General features: G+C 41.4%; 1 protein-coding gene across 3 annotated transcripts in view; it reads right to left on the bottom strand.

The window, feature by feature from the left end:
- The window catches only part of MPPED2 (metallophosphoesterase domain containing 2), a 173,574-nt gene extending 160,276 nt beyond the window's left edge, over positions 1-13,298 (bottom strand). For all 3 annotated transcript variants that reach the window (XM_042959099.1, XM_042959098.1, XM_042959097.1), the window contains exons 1-2: positions 13,231-13,298; positions 7,209-7,457 (exon numbers count right to left, since the gene is read on the bottom strand). In XM_042959099.1, coding sequence (XP_042815033.1) covers positions 7,209-7,336 — 128 coding nt within the window. In that variant the 5' untranslated portion in view covers positions 7,337-7,457; positions 13,231-13,298. The remainder of the gene's footprint in view (positions 1-7,208; positions 7,458-13,230) is intronic.
- Positions 13,299-21,313: the final 8,015 nt, after the last annotated feature.

Consider the following 21,313-nt stretch of genomic DNA (forward strand, 5'->3'; position numbering starts at 1 on the left):
GTGTCTATCTATTGTGGCCACACTTTCCCTTTGAATCTTTCTTTATCTCTATAAATAGAAGTATTTCAGAATTTAAAAACCAAGTAGATGGAATCGACTTTATTTGTCAAAATTCTTTACCCTCCCCGAAAGTCAAGAAACCAAAAAACAAACAAAAAATACTACCTAGTTATACAACATACAACCAGGTTCTAAGAACAAATCCATATGGACAAAAAAAAAAACTATCTAATTTTAGGTTGCCTTTTTAATGCTTGAATGCAAACAAAGAAATCTACAGAACAAGAAAAAAGTCAGCTCTAAAATGAAGTCAAACTGTCACGGACCACAAGACCAGTACCCTCAGGGAGTATATAAGAAAAAGAACTTATTTTTGAAAAGAAATGAGAGAGGAAAAGAAAAATACTCTGTGTTTACATAGGAGTGCAAACGAAAAGGGCCATTCAGCATCTCCACGATGAATTTCAGATTGAAAACATTAACAAAAATTATGGCCATGCTAATGTGCAGGCCAGTGATAAATCTCTAATGAGAACGAGTGGCTTACCATGAGAAAAAAATGTTTAGAATTTTTTTTTTTCAAACAGCTAATGCAGCCCAGCTCCAGAGCAAAGGATGAATTTCTACCTTGTTAGTCAAGTACAGTTTCACAGAGCCCCAGACATTCATTCATTCACTGATAATACTCTTCCTCTGGGGTGAGTGTTAGGGGGTCATGTCTCTTCTCCCTCTCCACCATATCCCCGTGATGCCTCACTATTATATCCTTTTCCTACAGAATACTACTAATGATGAGGGATTTATGTTCTTAATTCCAAACAGATCTAAAGAAAAGAAACAGAAGAAATCTGAAGCTGCCAGACCAGAGTAGGAGACAATGATGCCAAAGGGCATCAAGTCCTGGAATTAAGAGAAGCCCAATGTACTATATGACCATATATTTAATTAGTGACCAAGGCAGGACTACCATATAAGTTCCCTGAAGTACTATCAAGTAGTCCACTACTGCAAGCTATTTCTTTACACAAGTGAACCTGAAAATACTAGACAAACTTCCCTTCAGGTATAGGATGAAAAAGGAGGCGGCGTCTTTGACACCTGCCCCCACCTTCCCACACATGTGCAAGTTGAATCAGACTGAACAAATAAACAGCCTTTGGTCAATTCCTTGATTATAACATAAAATAAAGCAAGTGCCACCCAAAAAAGGTGGACCCAAAGAAAGTAGAAGATTTACATTTGTGTCAGCCTTTGGTGCAAATCTTGCAGACAAAGCAGAAGGACTTGTAGACACATTACATTTTTATCATTCTTAAAAAAATGTTTTTCTCAAAAAAGCATTACATCGTTGTTATAAAAATGAGTCAAACCACATACAAGCATATAAAATAAAAAACGAAAGGTCTTTACCCACTACTCCCTCCCCCAATTCATTCCCGAAATAATCACCAGTAACACTGGTGTTCCTTTCTACATACTTGTATATTTTTTTAACCAAAAGGCACCATTTCAAAATTCCCTCCTATAACTTTGTTTTTGCATCTAAGGATGCCTAACATGGGCCTGAAATAAACAGTTACTTCCCACCACAAAACATGGAACTTCAGATCACACAAACAAACAAAATCCTATAAGAATTGAGAATGGAATCACCAAGATACCCTAAAAGCTTCAGGTCAGTTTTGACTCACAACGTCCAAACAAATACTGACAAGTACTATACAATGCAATATAGTAAAAAGAACACAAGTTGGGCTTGTCAGATTTTATACAACCAAGAATCTCCGGAAAGGAAGATGTTAAAGCGTATCTCATGCTCACCAGTTTGACACAAGACCATACAGACAAGATCATAAATATTATCACAGCATCTAGTTATCCAGTGTTATCTTTCAGGCACTATATGTCATATGCTTTATCTCACTTAATACACACAACTGTCTTAAAGGGTCGTTCGACCCATTTTACAGACGACAAGACACAGTCATTTGTCCATCATCACTCTCCAAACTAGTCACTGGCAGGATCAACACTTGTATATAGATTTCTGATCTCAGACCACATTCTCAGCTATTATGTGAACATTGTCTTCATTCCCTAGCCAAAGCTCTGGCCCTTTGCACTCAATCCTGATTATAATTAATTCTTGATGCTTCTGTGTTAACCACAACCATAGGTGAGGAGCCTAAGACATTGATGGGGGTACAAGAACCTGAGAACAGGCAAAGAGGAAGAAGGCCACAGTGATTTCACAGAGAATAACTAGGCAACACTCAGTTCACTGGATTCCTTCTCCCCTTAGGACTGTCACTCCCAAGGAGTAACTGGAAGTTAAGTGAGGTAATCCTAGGTTGTGTATAACCTTGACAGGCACAGAGAAGTCAGAACACCTGCCAACCCTGATAGCCAAATATCCCATTCAGAAAAGTTTGCTGGGAATGATTCCTTGAGGAAGATAGGACAAAACTTACCAGTGACTTTCTTATTTATTCACTTATTTTTACTCCACTGATTTTCAAAATGAATTGAGACAGCTTAGAACAAAAAAATGCAGACTCAGTAAAACAATCAGTAAAAACAGCTAAACAAATAATGAGTATTAACTATGTACTAAGAACTCCTCTAGGAATTTCACAAGTAATAACTGCTTTAACCTTCACAGCAACCTTTTGAGATAGGCACTATTTTTACCATCCACATTTCACAAATGGAAAAAGAAAACACAGAGAACTTAATACATTTGCCCACAGTTGGTTACACAGCTAGAAAGTGGTGCAAACCAGGTTTTAAATCTAACAATCATATTCCACTAGAGATGTCAAACACCATACTACGCTGCCTCCCAAAAACAAGTGTAAAAGAACATGAGCAGAGTGATATTCCAGGGGTGTTGACAACTGAAGACAAAGACACGCAAAGTGACTAAAACTGAAAATAAAATATGATGTGAGCTTCCCAGCAACCAAGCCTTAAAGACAAAGGTGAAGAATTAACCTCAGTAGGGTGACCAACCCTCCTGGTTAGCACAGCACTAACGGGTCTCCCAGAATACAGGACTTTCAGTGCAAAAGCTGAGATGGCTGAATACCCTCCTAAAAAAGTTTTATAGTATCTTATTGGGCCTCAGATAATTAAAAATATACAAAATTCTTATGATGCTTTCAAACCTACATTGGTTCCTTCAGCGCCTCCTCCCACCAACATTAAAAATACTAAATACTGAATGATTTTCTCAACATTCTGCCTGGGATGTTGAGGAATTGTAGGGATGTGTGGGACTGAAGAAAATAATGGAGGGACTGTAGAAAAATGAAGTTCTGTTGATTGTTGGTTTTCAATCATCACATCTAATACTACATTCAAGAATCTGAGTAAGAGGGGCACACAAATTCTTGGCTAAATTCTGCCCTGTCAACTCTAGCTGTACTTTAATATTCTTTCCCAAGGTCACATAGGATTGCTTTCTTTAAAAAAATCTTCCTTGAGATATTACCATTTGCAAAAAGCACAGACGGACCTAGAGGTATTACGCTAAGTATACTAAGTCAGACAGAGAAAGACAAATACCATACAATTTCATATACACATATATATATAGAGAGAGAGAGAGAGAACGAGCGAGAGAGAGAGAGAGAGAGAGAGAGGGAGGGACTCTAAAAAGCAAAACAAAATCATAAACAAACAAAAGCAGAAACAGACCCAGAAATATAAAGAATAAACTGATGGTTGCCAGAAGGGAGAGGGGTGGGGGATGGGCAAAACGGGTGCAGGTGAGTGGGAGATCCAGGCTTCCAGTTATGGAATGAATAAGTCATGGGGATGAAAGTAGAGCACAGGAAATATAGTCAATGGTGTTGTAATAGTATTGTACAGTGACAGATGGTAGCTACACTTGTGGTGAGCATAGCATAAGGTATAGAGTTGTCAAATCAGTATGTTGTACACCTGAAATGAATGTAACATTGTGTGTCAACTATACTTCAATTAAAAAAAAAATCTTCCCTATGTCACAGGCAGAGATGCAGGCCAGTGGTTCTTAGAAAGCTTGGTGACAGCCTCGTCAGAACTCACAGGAGAAACCAAATCAAGACCAAGTAGTAAATCTCCTCAAGTCACTTGAAACAATAGCTTTGAAATCAGTGATGATCTTGATGGAGATGGGAAACAAGTCTTATGTATCCCCCTATAGCAACCCCTTGCAAATAAATGTTGTGTTAACAGCAATCTTAATCTCAGTATGTCAGAGCTAAAAAGATCCATAGCTATCATTTACTGCAAATGTGTACAGATGAGTAAACTGAGGCATGGAGACGAAAACTAAATTGCCAAGGGTGGGTCACAAAATTGACGTCAGACTACCTGAATTAAATGGGAAGTGAAGGATTCCTTAATTAAGGCAAAAAAAACCAAACAAACCCATAGTTTGTGTGAAAGAAAACAACAGATCATTTAAGGGACCAGAATTGGAATTCCAGTTCAGGTGATCCATTACAGGTCTTCATGGACCTCAGTTGCAAATGAAAAAGGAAAGGAAACATTTTAAGGATCCCATGCAAAATAATCAACAACTATTCAAGTGGAAAAGACAAAGTATCTTTGGGGAAAAGGAACAAGCCTCTGCCATGACATGTTGAAAATTTCAGAAAAAATGAAGGAATTTTAGACTAAGTATTTTATGGATATTTTCCAGACAATATAAGTTTCTATTTAGAATAAGCCCATTTTTTTAATATAAAAGAAATATAACACGATCACATGTACCCGAGAGACCTGCATGCCTAGACTGTGCTAGGGCACCAAGCAAGGAAAAGTCAAGCCAAGGAAAAAGTGAGCCAGCAGCTTCACGGTACACTCACACCTTCGTACAAACACTCAAAATGTTAAGAAAGAACAGAAAAATTCCAATGAAAAGCTCCAAATCTAAGTCACAATATCTCATCTCAATGCACAGTCAAATCAATGGATCACTCAATCAACCCATCAATCAGTGTTTCTGAACAACTGTTACACGCTCTCAATCATTGCTTTTAGGAAACGAATAAGGGAGACAGATAATGATGCAGGTGATATGGGCTGAAATAACGACCAGGGGTGTTGTGTTGGGAAGGGGGGGCACAGTCAGTATGGACTAGGAGACATAAAAGAGGTTCTACAGATGCAGAGAGGCCTGAACTGGCTCGAGGTATCTGATGAGCAGAACATAAATGTGAGTGTCTCAGCCATGAGAAGCGATGAAAGCAATGGCACCAAGAAGGAGAGGCCCAACGTGTGCTCAGGCAACCGTGAAGCAACTTATATGGCTGGAACAAAGGGTTCAGGTGGGATGCCCTCAGCAGGTGATAAAGGTGAAAAGGCAAGTGTCCTCTATTCTAAGGTGGGATGTCCAGTAAAAGGGCTACATAGCTATCCAGGCTACAACTACAAAACCCAATTCGCAAGCGAAAAAAAGTTTCAAAAAAGGTATAATTTGATCCTTGGAATTTCTCATGGCTAGATCTAGGCAGATTAGTTCTAAGGTTACATGCTTTTTTAATATCTCTGTTCATTCACAGTTCACCAGCAGAATCTTATGGTCATGGATGAGTAAAGACTTAAGGTGATATTCCCTATCAGGCATCTTCCAAGGAATTGGAGGCAAAACATACTTTCTTTTGCCTGAAAGGAACAGAATCCACAAAGTTCTTTGTGATTCTTTAATACAAAATGTCACACGAGCAGAACAGAGCTAAAGGTATCCTAAGTCCAGCTTGCACAAATTCTGTAACATATTTGAAGAAAAAGAAATCATTAGGAGCAGAAGAATAAAAGGAAAATTTTGAAATGAACCGAGTTATTGTTCAGAAAAGCCATTTTAACAAAGGAAAATCTTATTCATCTTAAAAACTTTTCCTTAATATCATGTTAACAAATCCTTCATCATCATGAATATATTCTGATTTAAAGAAAGTATAAAATTCTTCAAAGATAGGTTAGCACTAACCATTTCCAAGGATTTCTTTCTCTTTTTCTTTTTTCCAGAAATCCCATTATCAGTAATTGAGTGGCTCTACAGAATATACTTGCAAAGTAACATCCTAGTATTTTCACTAATACCCAGGCAGTCAAGAAAGATCTTTTTGTTTGGCTAGTGTTTCTAAACTGAGGCGGGGGGAGGTATGTGGATGTGTTCTGTATGTGTGTGTGTTTGTGGGAGGGGGGGGCCCTACTATTTTTTAAATGCTCCAATAAAACAAATGCTAAAAAAAGAGCTTGTGACTTAGGCCCCAAGTTCAGTTCTGCCAGGAATGGAAAAAACAGTCAACAGAGCTCTAACCTCCTTTCTCTCTTGACTATACAATGGTTTTCAAAGAGGTTTAGTCCTACTATGAAAGACTCACGTTAAGACACTGGAAGGGTCTAATAGAGAATGAACACCAGGCATTGAATAAACCAGGGAGATGATGACCTTTTGCCCCTTCTGATGAGAGCCCAGCACATCCTGTAGCAAAGGAAGGGAAACAAGCTGGTATGCACCAGGTGCTGCAAAACCCTTGCCTCTGGGTTTCTCCCACACTCTGTTCCTTAAACAGTTTAAAACTGAAACATGACTTAAATAGTATTAGGGAGCGAGAGAAAAGTACAATTCCTGGAACCGACTGTTCCACTGTCCCTTAATCCTTTGTTCTCCATATTGTTGGAGTCCTGCAGCATGCAGCACACGTTCCACCAGCAACAGGCAAGACAATGGATTTAGCAGTGGCTGGACAATTAGTCCCAATTAGGCCTATTTCTCAGCTGAATGTAAAGGGGTAGTGGGGTGAGGTGTGGGGGGAAAAACTACAAAAATTTTAAAGAAATATTTCATCATGGAGGCAAACAATGCAACATGAAGCAAATTGAACCAGGGGTCAGAAGACTCTGCCAAAAGTCACTGTGTGGCAGTAGGCAAATACCTTAACCTCTCTGTTGTCCACAAAATGTGGGCAACCAACCACCACCCCTTAGATCTGACGATCTCAAGTCAAATTATGGTTGAAAGTACTCTGAAAACTGAAAAGGTTACACAGATGTAGAGTATTCCTCTGAGCTGTCTTGGAACCACAGATACCCATCTGTTTTACGAATCACATAACTTTTATTCTCCCTGACAGAAGTCATTAGTGACTTTCTTATTTTACTTCTATTTTCTTGACTGATAATTTTTTTTTTGGTTCACGAGTGATACTTACATATGTACATGTGGCGGCTGGAATCTGCTCTGGTTGATGTTGTAGTGTGTGAATGCCTGGGTGGGGTTTGAGCTGTACTCATCCACCGTTATGGTAACTTTGCCTTGAGAAGGAATCCCATGAGCCATCCTTCCTCCCTATAGGCATGAGCAATTCACAACTTTCCGGAGCAAAGGATGGAAGCAGGCATGGTGTGTTTCAGCCAACCTCTGAACCCAAGGATCTACACATCAATACCACTGTGCGTTTCTGAAAAAAAAAAAATTATAAAATGAGAACAAAGAAAAAGAAGGTGTTTAAGAAACGTCAGCTAGGACACCGGGATGTGCAATTGGCTCAAGAAAAATCTTAATATGTGTTGTTGCCTCGTGGATACAACCTTTTCCAACCCTCACCCTGCAGGTACTTCAGAGTGGACACTGCAGTCCATCTAACACTGCTGGCTGCTAGCAAATCACTTCAGCGGTGTTCAAACTAAGATTTCCTCTTTAATTATAATTATGGCACTTAACATGAATTACGGAAGGGGCATATCCACAGTTGCCATGGTGTCTAACTATAAATGGTTTGTGCTCGAAGTGGAGAATCTTCCAAACCTTCCCTGCTAATTGGAATGTTTGGTCTGTACAGAGTTGATGTCATAGAATAATTTGAAATCTCAATGTTTAACACAGTCATATAACACAATGACCAGTGTAAATTTAAAATGCTGCACTTATAGGGGCACCTGGGTGGCTTAGTCGGTTAGGCATCTGACTCTTGGTTTCAGCTCAGGTCAGGATCTTACAGTCTGTGGGTTTGAGCCCTTTGTCGGGCTCCGTGCTGACAGTGTGGAGCCTGAGCACTCCTGCTCTCTCTCTCTCTCTTTCACAAAAAATAAAATAAAATAAATAAATAAAATAAAATAAAATAAAATAAAATAAAATGCTACACTTACAATAGATACCAGTGTGTAATTATAATACATACATAATATGTGCATGTTACACATAATTTTTCTTTCACAAGCAGTTCCCCACAAACGTAGGTACTCAACGCCTGGTATACATATGTACTCCACTCTGGCCAAGAATCTTATGGTAAGGCAAATCGTTCTTGCTAAATGTAATATAATTTCTTTAAACACTCCAGTCACGTGGGGGAAAGTTAAACACATTTAGGCTTGGACCACGACTCTGGATGCATTCATTACGGCCCCTCTTAAGAGCCCAAAGAGAACACTGAAGGGGGGCAGCCATTACATCTACCATCTCATTCTTGCTTGGTGCTGTATAATTCTCAGTAGTTGGTTTCATTCTTTCAAAATTTCCATTAGTTTTTATTATTTTTATAAGTGTCAGTATATTATCTGCTGTGCCGGCTTCACAAATGAGGATGTTTATTTCTACAGCAGGTATGCAAAGACTGAGAGAGCAGATCCCTGCATTGAGGCTGTTGCAATTGATCAATGCAATAGAGAAGAAGCGGGGAGCATGCTCCTTGAGTAACACTTGGGCGTAACCCACGTTCTTACTTTAAGTGCTCCACATCAGAATACGTTTGCCATGTGCCCCATTAAGCTCCGGGAATCTTAGCTGCTATCTCAAATAAAAAATATTTAGAAAAATAAGATTAGATTTAAATTTGGCATGAAACACCTTAAATATCAAGCAAAAGGCAGATGGCCTGCCATAGGCCATTTATTTTATTATTTTACAACCCGGGGGTTGTGTAGTCCTCCATATGCTAGCTGGGCTAAGAAATTCCACAGTGTTCCACTCAAATCATTGCCTTCTTCATATTAGCAAAGCAAGCTAAATAACACCCACCTTGCCTTCGTTCCTAATGCACAAGGCCACTGCCAAAAGATGAATCCCTGGTGTTCTGGCATTTTAAACAAAGTGTCACTTTGGGTTCTCTTTCTTCTTCCTGACTTCATGGGAGGTAGAAGTCCTTTAAGCACCAGATGATAGACAACCAGGCCAGTAGGATTAACTAAATTAAAATCTTTCCCTGCTCCTTTGATGCAAGATATCTATGAAGAACTGCTTACAAATCATAATGTAGCAGTTTTCATACCAAGTTTGCAGCTGTTTCCTTAATTTCCCCCACAATTATATTTTACTGTTATTTTGCATAACAGTAAAACACAACACCTGCTTCAAATTGCAGTCCTGTTCTAAGTACTGTAATTCTCTTTTGAGACACAAAGTACCGAGACACTACTGAAGCGCAAAACTGCATAATTGCGCCACGCTGAAAAGTAAATACAAATGAAAACATCTTCCTGTTATAGAAATGACTGTCATTAAAAAGAATGTTAGCCATCAAAGCACAGAGGGAAAAAAATACGCATTTTCAGACTGCGAGAACTTAGTGTTTGCATAAATTAAAGAGTGGTGTAAAAATTACATGGCAATTCTTATGTTCTTGCCATCAATGTCTATTGTGTGAAATACAAGAGCATTAAGAAGCAAAGGAAACAAAATTCATGTCTACACCACTGTGACCTCTCAGTCACAATCTCTGCACTCTGTGCCACAACCAGTTTAAATATTTCTGGAGCAAACTCACTAATTAAGCTAAGCAAAACGGCCTAGAAATAAAATTTACACACCTATTATGTAAATATCTAGGCAATGACTTATAGTAGTTAGCATTAGACCCTCCCATTTGAAGCAGAGAAGAGAACTTAGAAGGTGATCAACTCACAGTCCTAAACAGTCCACTCGACCCTAAAGTCCAACTAGGATTGCCTTTTCTATGAAGTGAACATCTGTACCTCTTCGCACCTTTGCCCCAGCAAGACAAATAGAATATCTTTTCATCAGCAAGCACAGGCCCCTGTAACTCTGACGGGCTAAATGGGTGGCTGGCATCTCATTTGAATTCATCTTTACCACGTTCCCTTTCAAATGTTTTATCGAAAGAGTGCACCTGCAGTGTCTACCTTCTTTAATCTGGAGTCCTTTGAAGAAACTGTCAGACTGAGGCAGAGAGCTTCAAAACTTTCACAGGAACCTTTACAGACAAGTCAAGAAAAGGCGTACTCTTTAAAATATTGTGTTCACCCCTATTCGCATCACAAAATGAACATATCCTAAGATATTAAACACCAACACACAGAAGACTTTTTTTTTCCCTAGGAAACTCTCAGAAAGAGGGGACAATGGCCCCTCCTTTGACCTGAGAAATTTGGGAAAAGCTTGAAACAAAGCAGAATGATACATTGTCTAAAACTATCCAGAAGCTGATTCACCTTGCTTCACATATGTAAGCAATAAAACCTTCCAAATGATCAGATTTTGGAGCATCTCATCCTCCTTACACATACATCACTTTTTACATATAATATCTAAAGAGAGCAGTATTCTTTTTTTTTCTTAATTTTCATTTTATACTTCAGCACATTTACTCCACAAAACAAAAGAACCTGGTACTAAATGCCAGGAATCCTAAAGAAAAATCTAAAGGGGACTGACATTGCCAAACATTCATGTTGGTTGGTGCTAGTTTGATTTTCTCCTTAAAAAAAAAAAAAAAAAAAAAAAATCATGTGGGCTCATTTTGCATTTCCTAGACAGCAATCACGTCTGGGTCCCTTAAGCTGTGCAACTTGAAATGTTCTTTTTCAGGAATCTAGTTGGAAAACCTTTTAAAGTCGGCTGGCAATGAAAGGATTAAAAGCTGGGGAATTAAATAACTGTCTCCACCTCCTAGACACCAGAAGTCCAATTTACCAAAAGTTTCAAAGCAACAACTCATGACCTCTCTACCGGAGCCCGCACCGCACAGCCTATGAGAAAGGAGCCCGTGATTTCCTCCTTTAAACAAGGATGCTCCTTTTATTCACTAGCCCTAAGAAGATCGCCCGACCGCCTGGCCGGACTTTGGAACTCGCCTGCTCCAACTCCGCCAAATTTCGCTCTCTCCTCCCACTGCCGAACGGATCGAGCGCTTTCTCAACTCACGCCCCTACTCTTTTATGCCCACCTCCAGTTACTCATCCCTGTATCCCGGAGCGATGCCCACAAGCCTTCTCAGAGGCGTCTCCGCCAGGGTTTTGGGAGGGATGCACAAAGTTCCACGTGCCTCTGTCCACAGAGCGCCCTCCCTCCCGCCGCACTTACACCTGAACTTGTCTCCAGCACTGCGGACACCAGCCTGGCACATTCTTTCGGAGAGAAAGGGCAGGACTTTTCTCCTGCGCCTCTGGCAACGCGTGGAGCCTATATATGGTGGGGCGGGGGGCGCGGAATTCTCTACTTTGGATTGGTTTGTTTGTTTTAAATCTAGGGTGGGCAGTTGCGGGGGGAGGGTGTCCTTCAGCAACTACACACACACACACACACACACACACACACACACACTCTCGCCCTGCCCTCCCGGCTCACGGCCGGCTCCTCCGGGCGACAGCTCCCCCTTCCTTCCTGGAGCACCAGCTCGCCTTACTCGCTCAGTCCCCCGTTGCCACCACCGTCGCCTCCGCTGCTGCCGCCGCTGCTGGCACTGTTGGAGCTGGCGCTCGCGGCCCTGGGCTCCGCTGGGCGCCTGTCTTTCTTTCTCTCTCTCTCCCCCAGCCCCAGATTGATTGATGACCACCGGCGGCCAATGGCTCTGACACCGCGCCATCCTCGCTCGAGCATCACAGCCCCACGCCCCCGACGTCAGCCTCGCGGGCGCATTGGCATCCCCGAACCCTCAGAGCGGAGCCGGCGCCCGGAGCGGTCACCGCCGCCTCCCTGCTCTCTGCCCCGGCGCTGCCGGGCTGCTTTCCTGGAGCGGCAGAGAAAGGAAGGGAGGGAGCCAGCAAGCGTTGGAAGGGGGTGTGGAGGCTACGGATTTCCCCCCCTCTTTAGAAATCTTTTCTTTGCCTTAAAGTTTTGTTTGTTTTTTTCCACCCCGACCTGTTTGTGTTTGTTCGCAGCATCTCAAATCAATTACACATTTTTCATGACCCGCATTTACACTTAATTTGGGGGTATGTTGGGGGGTGGGTGGGTGGATAGTAAATGTTCCATAAATCTGCCCCACCGGGGCATCCTTAAATTCTCTTCTTGTTGGTGGATTCTAACTCCCTTCCCAATCTCCAGAAAAAAATGCCCCTTCACCTCCTAGGCCGCAAAACCCCGGAATTCAAAGGCTTTACAAAGATAACCCTGTTCCGTGCAAATAGGCAAAGAAACTCCTGCCTCTCTGGAGAAGAAACCGGGCGGCAACGGTTACTTTTTCTCGTCGCTCGTCCCCCGCCGCCCGGCCCGGGTCGCCGACTCGCTCCGCAGGCGGCGATCGTGGAGACCGGAGGCGGCAGGGGACAGCGAGGTTGGGGCGCGGGGACAGGGTGAGAAAAAGCCCCGCGCGAGAGCGGCGCGCGCGCGGGCGGCCCCGGGGGCGGCCGCGGAGCGCAGACCCAGCACAAAGCTGCGCGGCGCCTTCCCGGCCACCGCACCTCGCTCGGGCCGCGGCGGGCGCCCGGGGCTCGGGCCAACACAATGCACCCGGGCCTAGGCCGGGGCGGTTCGAACACATCACCCCGGGACTTTCTAGTAAACAGCTCGCCTAGTCCTCGTCCCCACCCCCATCCCAGCCGCCTGGCTTTCGCTGATGCCCCTCGCGGACACCCCCTTCACCCCTGCAGAGAAATCCCGGCGAAGAAGGGAGCGGGAGGTGGGGACCCTGGGAGGTCGGGGGCTGAGGACTGGGGGCGGCGAGGGGGGAGGGGAGATGAGCAGAGGGGCGAGATGGGGAGTGGGAGGGCGACAGCTCCTGAAAAAGAATTCGCTTTCGCTCTGGGGTAGAAAATACGCCCTCCTCGGGTTCCGAATTGCCCGGGAAGCGCCAGCTTGTGCGAATGTCAGGAGCACCGGGGCAGCCGCGGTCCGCAGCCTCCGAGCCCCTCGCACGCGCCTCTGACAAGGCACCTCTCACCCGGGCTCCGCTTTGTGTGTGCATTTTTTTTCCCTTCCTCTCGCGCGCGGCACCGGGCGCCCGGCCGCCTCCTCCCCCTCCCCCGCCCTCCGCCTCCCTTCCCGGGGCGGATTACCTTTCCCGGGCTGCGCTCCGGGTCCCGGGGATGCCTTCAGCGCCCAACGAGCAGGCGATCCATCGCGGAGCGGCCGGAGCCGGCGGGAGGCGCGCGGGGGGCGAGCGGGGGCGACGAGGGGCGCGGGCGGGCCAGAACCTTCGACCCCGGAGGTCCCGCCGCGGGCAGGGGCGGGGGACCTGGGGGCGCGGCACGAGAGGGAGGGGGGGGGTGGAGAAAGGACCGGAGCAGCCTCGATCTGGGGAGAGAGCGAGCGAGGGGGCGAGGAGAGGGAGCGAGGGCGCGGCGAGCCAGAGGGAGCGCGAGCGGTGCAGTGACAGGGACTGCCACTGGGGTCAAAGGAGCACAGCTCCAGGAAGCAGGGCGGCTGAGGCGCCGCTCCGTGCGCGCTCCCCGGCGGGACCCCGCGCCCTCGCGCGCCCCTCCTGCAGCCCCGGCCCGCTCGAACCCGCACTGGCGCCCCGAGGCCCGGGGTTGCAAGAGGAGGAGGGAGCTGAGGGCGAGGCCGGCAGCCTGCTGGTGCTCTCGGGTCAAGCAGGCAGCAGGAAGCAGAGCTGCAAGTTCATCACCAGGAGTGTGATCAGCGTAAAAATCATAGGGGACTGGGGAGGGGGGTGGCTACGGAGCCCCAGAAAAATAAAGGGAGTTTTCCCTCCAAATGGGCGTCTTCTGCAAAGAGAACACCCAGGCCCCCCCTTCATCCACCGACCTGCCTGGCGCTGTCTGGAGTCCTGGCACAGCTCCAGGGCGCCGAGCTCCCTTCGGGGGCAAGGGGAGCGGCTTGGGCACTGGGCTCAGACCAAGGAAGGCGACCCTGGGTCCCCTCCCATCTGCTGAGCTTAGGCTTCCCGGGGGTAGAGCCGTGCTCCCTTTCCTCAAGCCTTTCAACTCGCCACATTCACACACACACACACACACACACACACACACACACACACCTTTCTCTCTGCAATGTTGTTCCTGAGAAAGAAAAGGCCAACCCAGTTGATAATTTTTTTTCACCTCCACGAATTAACGCAGGTTCAAAATAGGGAGGTGAGGAGGGGCAAAGACTAATTGTTTCCATTTTTGTCTTAGGGGCACATATTCCCCAAACAAGAAGCACTTCAAAAACATTTTAAAAATCAAAGTTCGTCCTCTGTTTTCTGCTACTTTGGATAACGGGGGGGAAAAAGACTTTCAGAATTGTATGCAAACAACCTAATAAAAGGAAAAGCCGCTGAAATGCTAAAAGACGACAAGGAAGAGAAGGCTTTTAGAAAACTTGGTTGGGGCTGTCTGCAAAAGATGAGGTGGCCCTGTGATGTTCCGCTCTTGTCAGAGCTGAAGGATTTGGACTGCAACCAGATCAAATTCCTTTCCAGGAGTCAGACCCAAAGATATAGGCATTGTCCAAAGGGAAATCCAATGGATGTGTGCGTGAGAGAGAGAAGTGTGCTAAGTATACTATTTGACAACTGACTAGACATCCTGGCTGAAATTATATCCCTTAAAAATAAAAAAGGAGCCATTTCAACCTGGTCTGTGGCCTCTGTGCTGAGACTAATTGGTTTCCAGGGTCTGGGAAGGAAGGGAGAGAGGCTGGTAGGAGCCCCTATAAAAAAAGATCAAACGGAATTCACTTGAAAATATTTCCCTTTTACAATGGGCTTTCCTGGCACTTGAATTTTAAGTAACCCATCTCTTAGGCCTGAGCTGAAATGAAGGGAGAGATGGTCTTGGCAATAAATTTATTTTGTTGTACACTATGCCCAGAGTGTCAGGACTTGTCAAATGTTCTGAGATCAAGAGGACAGTGATTCTCCTTGCCTAGCACAAATCACAGCAAGTGGCATTGACATTAAAGATGGCAAAGACAGGGGGAAGGTGGGGCACCTTTAAATTTAGTTTTTGTTTTCCAGCCCAGCAGCAAACACTGACTAGAATCATGTTGTTGAAGAAATGCTTGGTTTTGTTTTCCTTTTTCTACGACTTATCAGTGCACTCCTCTTATCTAAATGGTTTGAATTTTTTCACTGATTTGGACTGATTTAATCAGCCAAAAAAAAAGCAGCATAAGCCTTTTTTCTTTTTTTTTAAATAACTGGTAGTCAATCAAAACAGCCAAACTTAAATTTGTACGTGAACCTGAATCTATACATACACACACAGATAATAAATAGTACCGTGTTCTATTTCAGTAGCACATTTTACAGGATATTTAATGCTATTGAGCACAAGTGAGTGATCCTTTACAAAGTTGATGAAAATTTGTATATCATTTTACTGTGTGGGGAAAAATTGAGGCAAGAAAAGATGCTTGAAATTGTAGCTTATAGTGCAGGAAGAAGTCAACCTCCACTCTGTCCCTGATGATCAATTACCCAATGAGAGAAGTAGTGACCAAGCTCTATGAGAGCTATGATTTTTATTTCTATTAGGCTACCAAAATAAAGAAGCTGGAGAAATAGAAGTAAATTTAAATAATAAGTCACGAACAAAAGGAACTCGCTTTTCAAATAATTTTCATTACATGGATTTCAACATATTGTGTTTTGTTAAATCATATTCTCCATCAATATAGCCACCTACACTAAAAGCTTGTTTTAAAATGATTGGATGTGAACCATGTCTGTCCCCTGACATCAGCTTTGAAACGTCAAGCTTCATTACAGCAAATTTGAAATGCTATAGGCTGATACTTTTTTTTTCTTTAAGATAAGTGAGCCTATAAGCTTCATTTTTTTTGTCGGTGTTAAATTCAATTTTTATTGTTTATAATGGAAAACAAAAGAAGGATAAAAGTAAAATGCCAAGTTTATGATTGCCTTTATGCAAATATTACAAATTTTTCCCTTTAATGGAATGTAAATTTGGACCCTTTCTCCAGTGATTTCATCGAAGGAACTGGCAAATATGCTTCCTGATAGCCTGCTGCAATATCTTTTAAAATATCTTTTCAGATTGCATTTAGGGAAGAAAGTGAGAGAGTGGAGCGTGGGAGAACTTTAGGTGGAAGCTTGGAAAGTGGTTGCTACTTCCCTTGAAAGCTAAATACTTTATTTGGCATTGGCTCTCATTCTCCCTCTCCCTATGAGGACAGGTTTTCCAGTACTCGAGGGACACGTGTGTAACTTAAACCTTGGTTCAATCCTGTGGTTCTTCTTCAGAAAAAAAAATTATGGAAACTATTGCATTTCTTTGAACAGTTTTATTAAAGTTAGATACACCAATCTCACTCTGGGAACAAACAGCAACTATTGTGTTTCTTTTTCTTTAAATTTTCTGCATTTTTATCATTTTCCAACAAGGTTCAGACTATAGGTTATCAGAAATCAGAGCCTGTTAATAGAACTGCCAGTATGATGCAATTTGAAAAAATCTGACCCAACAAACTTCCTTATTTCATTCTTAATTCCTATAGTTTTTACAGTTTTTACTCGTTTCAAATGTTTTTGCTGTAAACCCCTCAAGTTTGAGAACTATGCCCTTTATTCCTGTTCTTATATGCTGTGTACCTAGCAGAAACTTGGAAATGGTTATTAAATGAATGTATGGGTCAATGAGTGAGCAAGTGAGTAAGAGAAGGCTGGAGGGAAGGACAATCATACAATGGAGGAAAATCCATACCAGATATGCAGGAACGGAAGTGATGTCATGAGACTAGTGTCAGAAGATAAGAGCTAAGGACTTATCATTGAGTTCAAATAGTACATTTAAAGGGGTTTGCTAATGTCTTTGGAAACATGAAATAATACATAAAGCTGTTTAAGAAATTTATTTTCTCATAGAGAAACTAAAGATTATCATGTATCACATCTGTTTAAAGATAGCCTTTTTTTAAGTACAGTAAGATGCCAAAAAAAAAAAAAAAAATCCCCGAGTAAAATTTGTATCTTAAAATTTATAGAGATAATTTACCAAGATGTAGTCTCCAAAGAAACTTACTGTGATTAACCTGATTTTTTGATAGATCCTTTCTGAAGTTCTCAAAATAAATATATAACGCGTTTCATCCTTTGTACTTAAAATTTCCTTTTGGTTAACCAATAAAAATGTTTATGACTGAGAAACATTCAGGAAACACTAGAACTGAGGAAATTTTGTTTCATAAAATAAAATTTTAAGGCATTATCTTAGAAAGGCTAAACTTTGCCAGCAGCTTAAATAATAAACATGGAGGGAGGAGGAATGTTAAAATTTTGCAAAACTCATTAATCCTTACCATACTTACTAGCCAATGTCTAGCATGTATCAACAAATCAGACAAGTATTATTTATACAATAAAAATTTTAAAAATCTGACAAGATCCTGAGCATGTGTTAGTGTGTTTTCCATCGTAACAGACTTGCATGATCTCTGTTACCAATTAATCTTTGCCAGGTTTTTTTCCCATATTATGATCCCAATTCTGAAAAAGTTGTGGCAGAAATTAGTGGTACTTGGGATAGGCTGGTCATGGTGGAAGAACATTCTAAGTGAAGTAAAAGCCAAAGTAATCTCTTTTGAAAGATGGGCATGTGGAAAACCCATAATAACCTGATTAAAGAAAATGTATGTGGGGGATTTCAATTTTAATAATTCAATTTGACAAGCTAGTGTAAAACATATCAATATTTTGAGTAAGCAACATATAACATAATTTTCCTGCTTAGCAAAAATACATGAACGAATACATTTTTAAAAAACAGTTTGAGAGACAAGCAGAATCTAAAACCCATTTCCCTCTGTATTATTAATGTAATGGTTTGATTATTCACCAAATATGTTTTAATCTTTGCTTTAGGCAGAATACTTATACCATGATGATGGTCTAAAGATGCAAAAAGCAGAGTTTCCTCATACAGTATAAAGTACATAATTTCATGGATCTGGGCAGTCTGGCATTAAATAATCACACAGATAAATACAAATTATATCTATGAAAAGAAGAAGCAGCTGGTATAAAAAAAAAGCATAAAATAAGGAGACTTTTTCTCCTCAAGTTTGAGTGAAGACTTCCCAGATGGAGGAAGGGAATACAAGGAGACCATAGGAAAAAGAAGAAGCAGTGTGGTGGGTGCTAAATGAGGAATTGCGCAGTGCCCATGAGAGAGGTCTGGATCCGGATCTGCAGACAGAGGCCAGAACTGAAGGGCCAAGCTAAAATCATTTGAAGGTCACAGCTAAGGCCCTGTTCAAGATGTTTGACTTTATCCTGAGGGCAACTGGAAGCTGTTTAAGGATCTTAAGTAGAAAGGCTAACATGATTAGATTTGTGTTTTGAAAAGGTCGTTCTTCCTCCCAGCGTGGAGAATGGATTTTAGGGGGCTAGAGTGAACATTGGGAGGCCATTTAGGGGTTATTGCAGTCACTGGGTTGAAGGTGAAGGTAGCCTTCAGCATGACAGTTTGGAGGAGGCAAGACAAGGAGAGAAATGAATGGATTCAAGAGATTTGAATAAATTTTACATAATAAAAACAAATTACTAACATATTGAAATCATAGTGTGGTATTATTACCCAGTCTGAGAAGCTGAGAGCCATATTTACCTAAAGACTTGTTTTTCATTCTAACATTTTTCTAACATACAGATCCTAAAACTTTATCTCCCATTCAGTGTCCCACACCTATTTTTGGCTCACAGATCTGGACTTGTTCTTTTTTCATATGAAACATAAATGCTGGAGGTAACTGTATTTCTATTTCTCTTTAAAGGTTTTAGATGCACCATCACTTCCATGTCTGTCTTCATTGGAACTACTTCCCTTATATTTAATGTTCCAAACAATATTCTAAGGGATTCTTAACAACTAGCTGTTTTCTAAGTGAAATCTTCAAAGAAACAGGTATGCTTTCACAGGAAATACATAGACACTGACTAGAAGTAAGAATATTGTTCTTTCAAGTAGAATTATTCCGTGTGGACCCAATCAATCTTCACAAACCAATTGTAAGAAAGATATTGTACGTGTTGGGTTTCTTATTCATACTAGCTAAGTCACTATGGCCCTGCTTAGCAACTCAGAGTTCTGAGAAAAGATGGCAATGGAAATAAAGTAAATACAGACATTTCAGGACTTCTATAGCGGCAACTATGTTTTCGAACTTCATCCCTTTCTTAGCATTTCTACATTTTGAAAGTTCCATCAATTTCTTCTGTTCTCATGATTCCCCATAATGCCTACTTATAAACAAGGTAAAATCTGCACACAAGAGAACAGCCAAGATCTAGCGCACAAGGTTTTACTAGAAGCTAAAATAAAAGGAAGGTTTACTGGAGGGTAGTTAAAAAAAAATCACAGCACTGTATCAAAATCCCTATTTCATGCTCAACACAGAAGGAACTTTAAAAGAGTTATTTTTTTTTCATTTTCAATTTTTGTTCCTTTTCCTATTCATTGTTTTGTGAAAATTAAAAAATACAAGCAAAAGGAAAAAGTTAAAAATTAGCTGTAATTTTGCCATTCAGAAATATCCATCATAAACATTTTTGTTATATAGTTTTCCAGTCTAAAGAATTTTACAAAAAAAAAAAAAACACAACAAAACTAGAAATACAATTAAGTGTATAGAGTGGTAGTTGAGAGGAAACCAAGGTTGGAATCCCATCTTGGGCTGTTACTATCTGTGTGACCGTGAGTGAGTTGCTTAAACTCTCTGTGCCTTGATTTCCTCATTTGAAAAAAGGAGTCATTAAATATACCTACCTCATAGAGTTGTTACAAGGATTAAATGTGTTAATATTTTTTTAAGGAATTTAGATTAATGCCTGATACATATCAAGTAATCATTGTAAGTTTTGGAACCCATTTCTAAATCTTTTTAATACAACACTAATACATAATCATAAATAAATTGAATCCAGAAGTACATTAAGAAGTAAAAATTCTTCTCTTTCTCCCTCATATCCTGTTACCTATATAACTTACTCTTTCAAAGGAATAGAATACTATGAACACCTCTTCATGTCATTAAACATCCTTCTATGGCTCCATAGACTAGAACTTTCATTAAAAGTGCAATGCATGTTATAAATTCAGAATACCCAAAAGTCCATATTCCATCTCAGAAGACTACACATATATTATAATCATATAGATGAGTTTAAAAAATATTCCCTTAAAAATTCCATAGTCCTAAGACATATGAAGTAAATCCTTCTCCTATTTTTATCTATGGGGATGATTGAATGGGTCTTTGAAAGACCAGTGTACTTGTATCTAGTTTTATTTTCAGTTTATTAATCCCCCCCCCCACTTTTTTTGAAGCATGGGCAATATTCTGAAAAGTAAAATTAAGAATTTTATGTTTGGCAAGCTGCAGTTTTGGGTTATTCATGCTGTTGAAATTCATAAGCACAACAAATCAACTGATAGTTCATAGAGACGTGATAACCAGTTTAAATTCAAACTTTACCACCAGTTGTTGATACACCACTTCTTGTGTACTTTAGAGTTGTCTGGAATATATAATGGATCATAATCTGTAGCATTCATTTGCCAACAGGAGGTTCAAGATGTGATGGCAGTCACATGGAAAAGTTGTTATGGGAATTTAAGGGAGGGGGGATTGAAGAATTCTTTGGCACTTGGCAGCTCTTTGGCAAATTGTATGGTTGCTGCTTTTCCACCAGCTGGGATATGAAGTAGATGGAAGTGTATATGGCCAGTGTTTATTTTATCATAAGATCTTCACATCAAAATTAAATAGTCTGTGGTAATCCTCAACCTTCACCATACACATAGGCTAATCTGGTTAAACAAATACGAGTGTGTTTGAGTATCAAGGAGTTGGCCTGGTGGAGTCTAAGATTTTCATTTTAGAAAAGGCTGTAGTAAGAGAAAAATGCGTTCCACAGCAGCTATTATCTGGTATCTGAATTTGCTGTTGGCAAACTGGTCCTTGCATGTCTTGGAGGCATATGGAAATTGATGGTGAAAGTGTCTAGTGTAACTAGAAATATAATTTGATGAAAACTGAAGCAGTGAACTGTGAGAAACTGTTAAACCAGTGTCATCAAACAGCGCTTCGAAAATAATGAAACAGAACTACTAGCTCTTTATGAGTAATATTGGGTAAAAATGGGAAAAGCACATGGTATACACAAAAAGTTTAAATATA

Source organism: Panthera tigris, chromosome D1, assembly GCF_018350195.1.
Source record: "Panthera tigris isolate Pti1 chromosome D1, P.tigris_Pti1_mat1.1, whole genome shotgun sequence".
In the NCBI taxonomy this organism is placed as follows: Eukaryota; Metazoa; Chordata; class Mammalia; order Carnivora; family Felidae; genus Panthera; species Panthera tigris.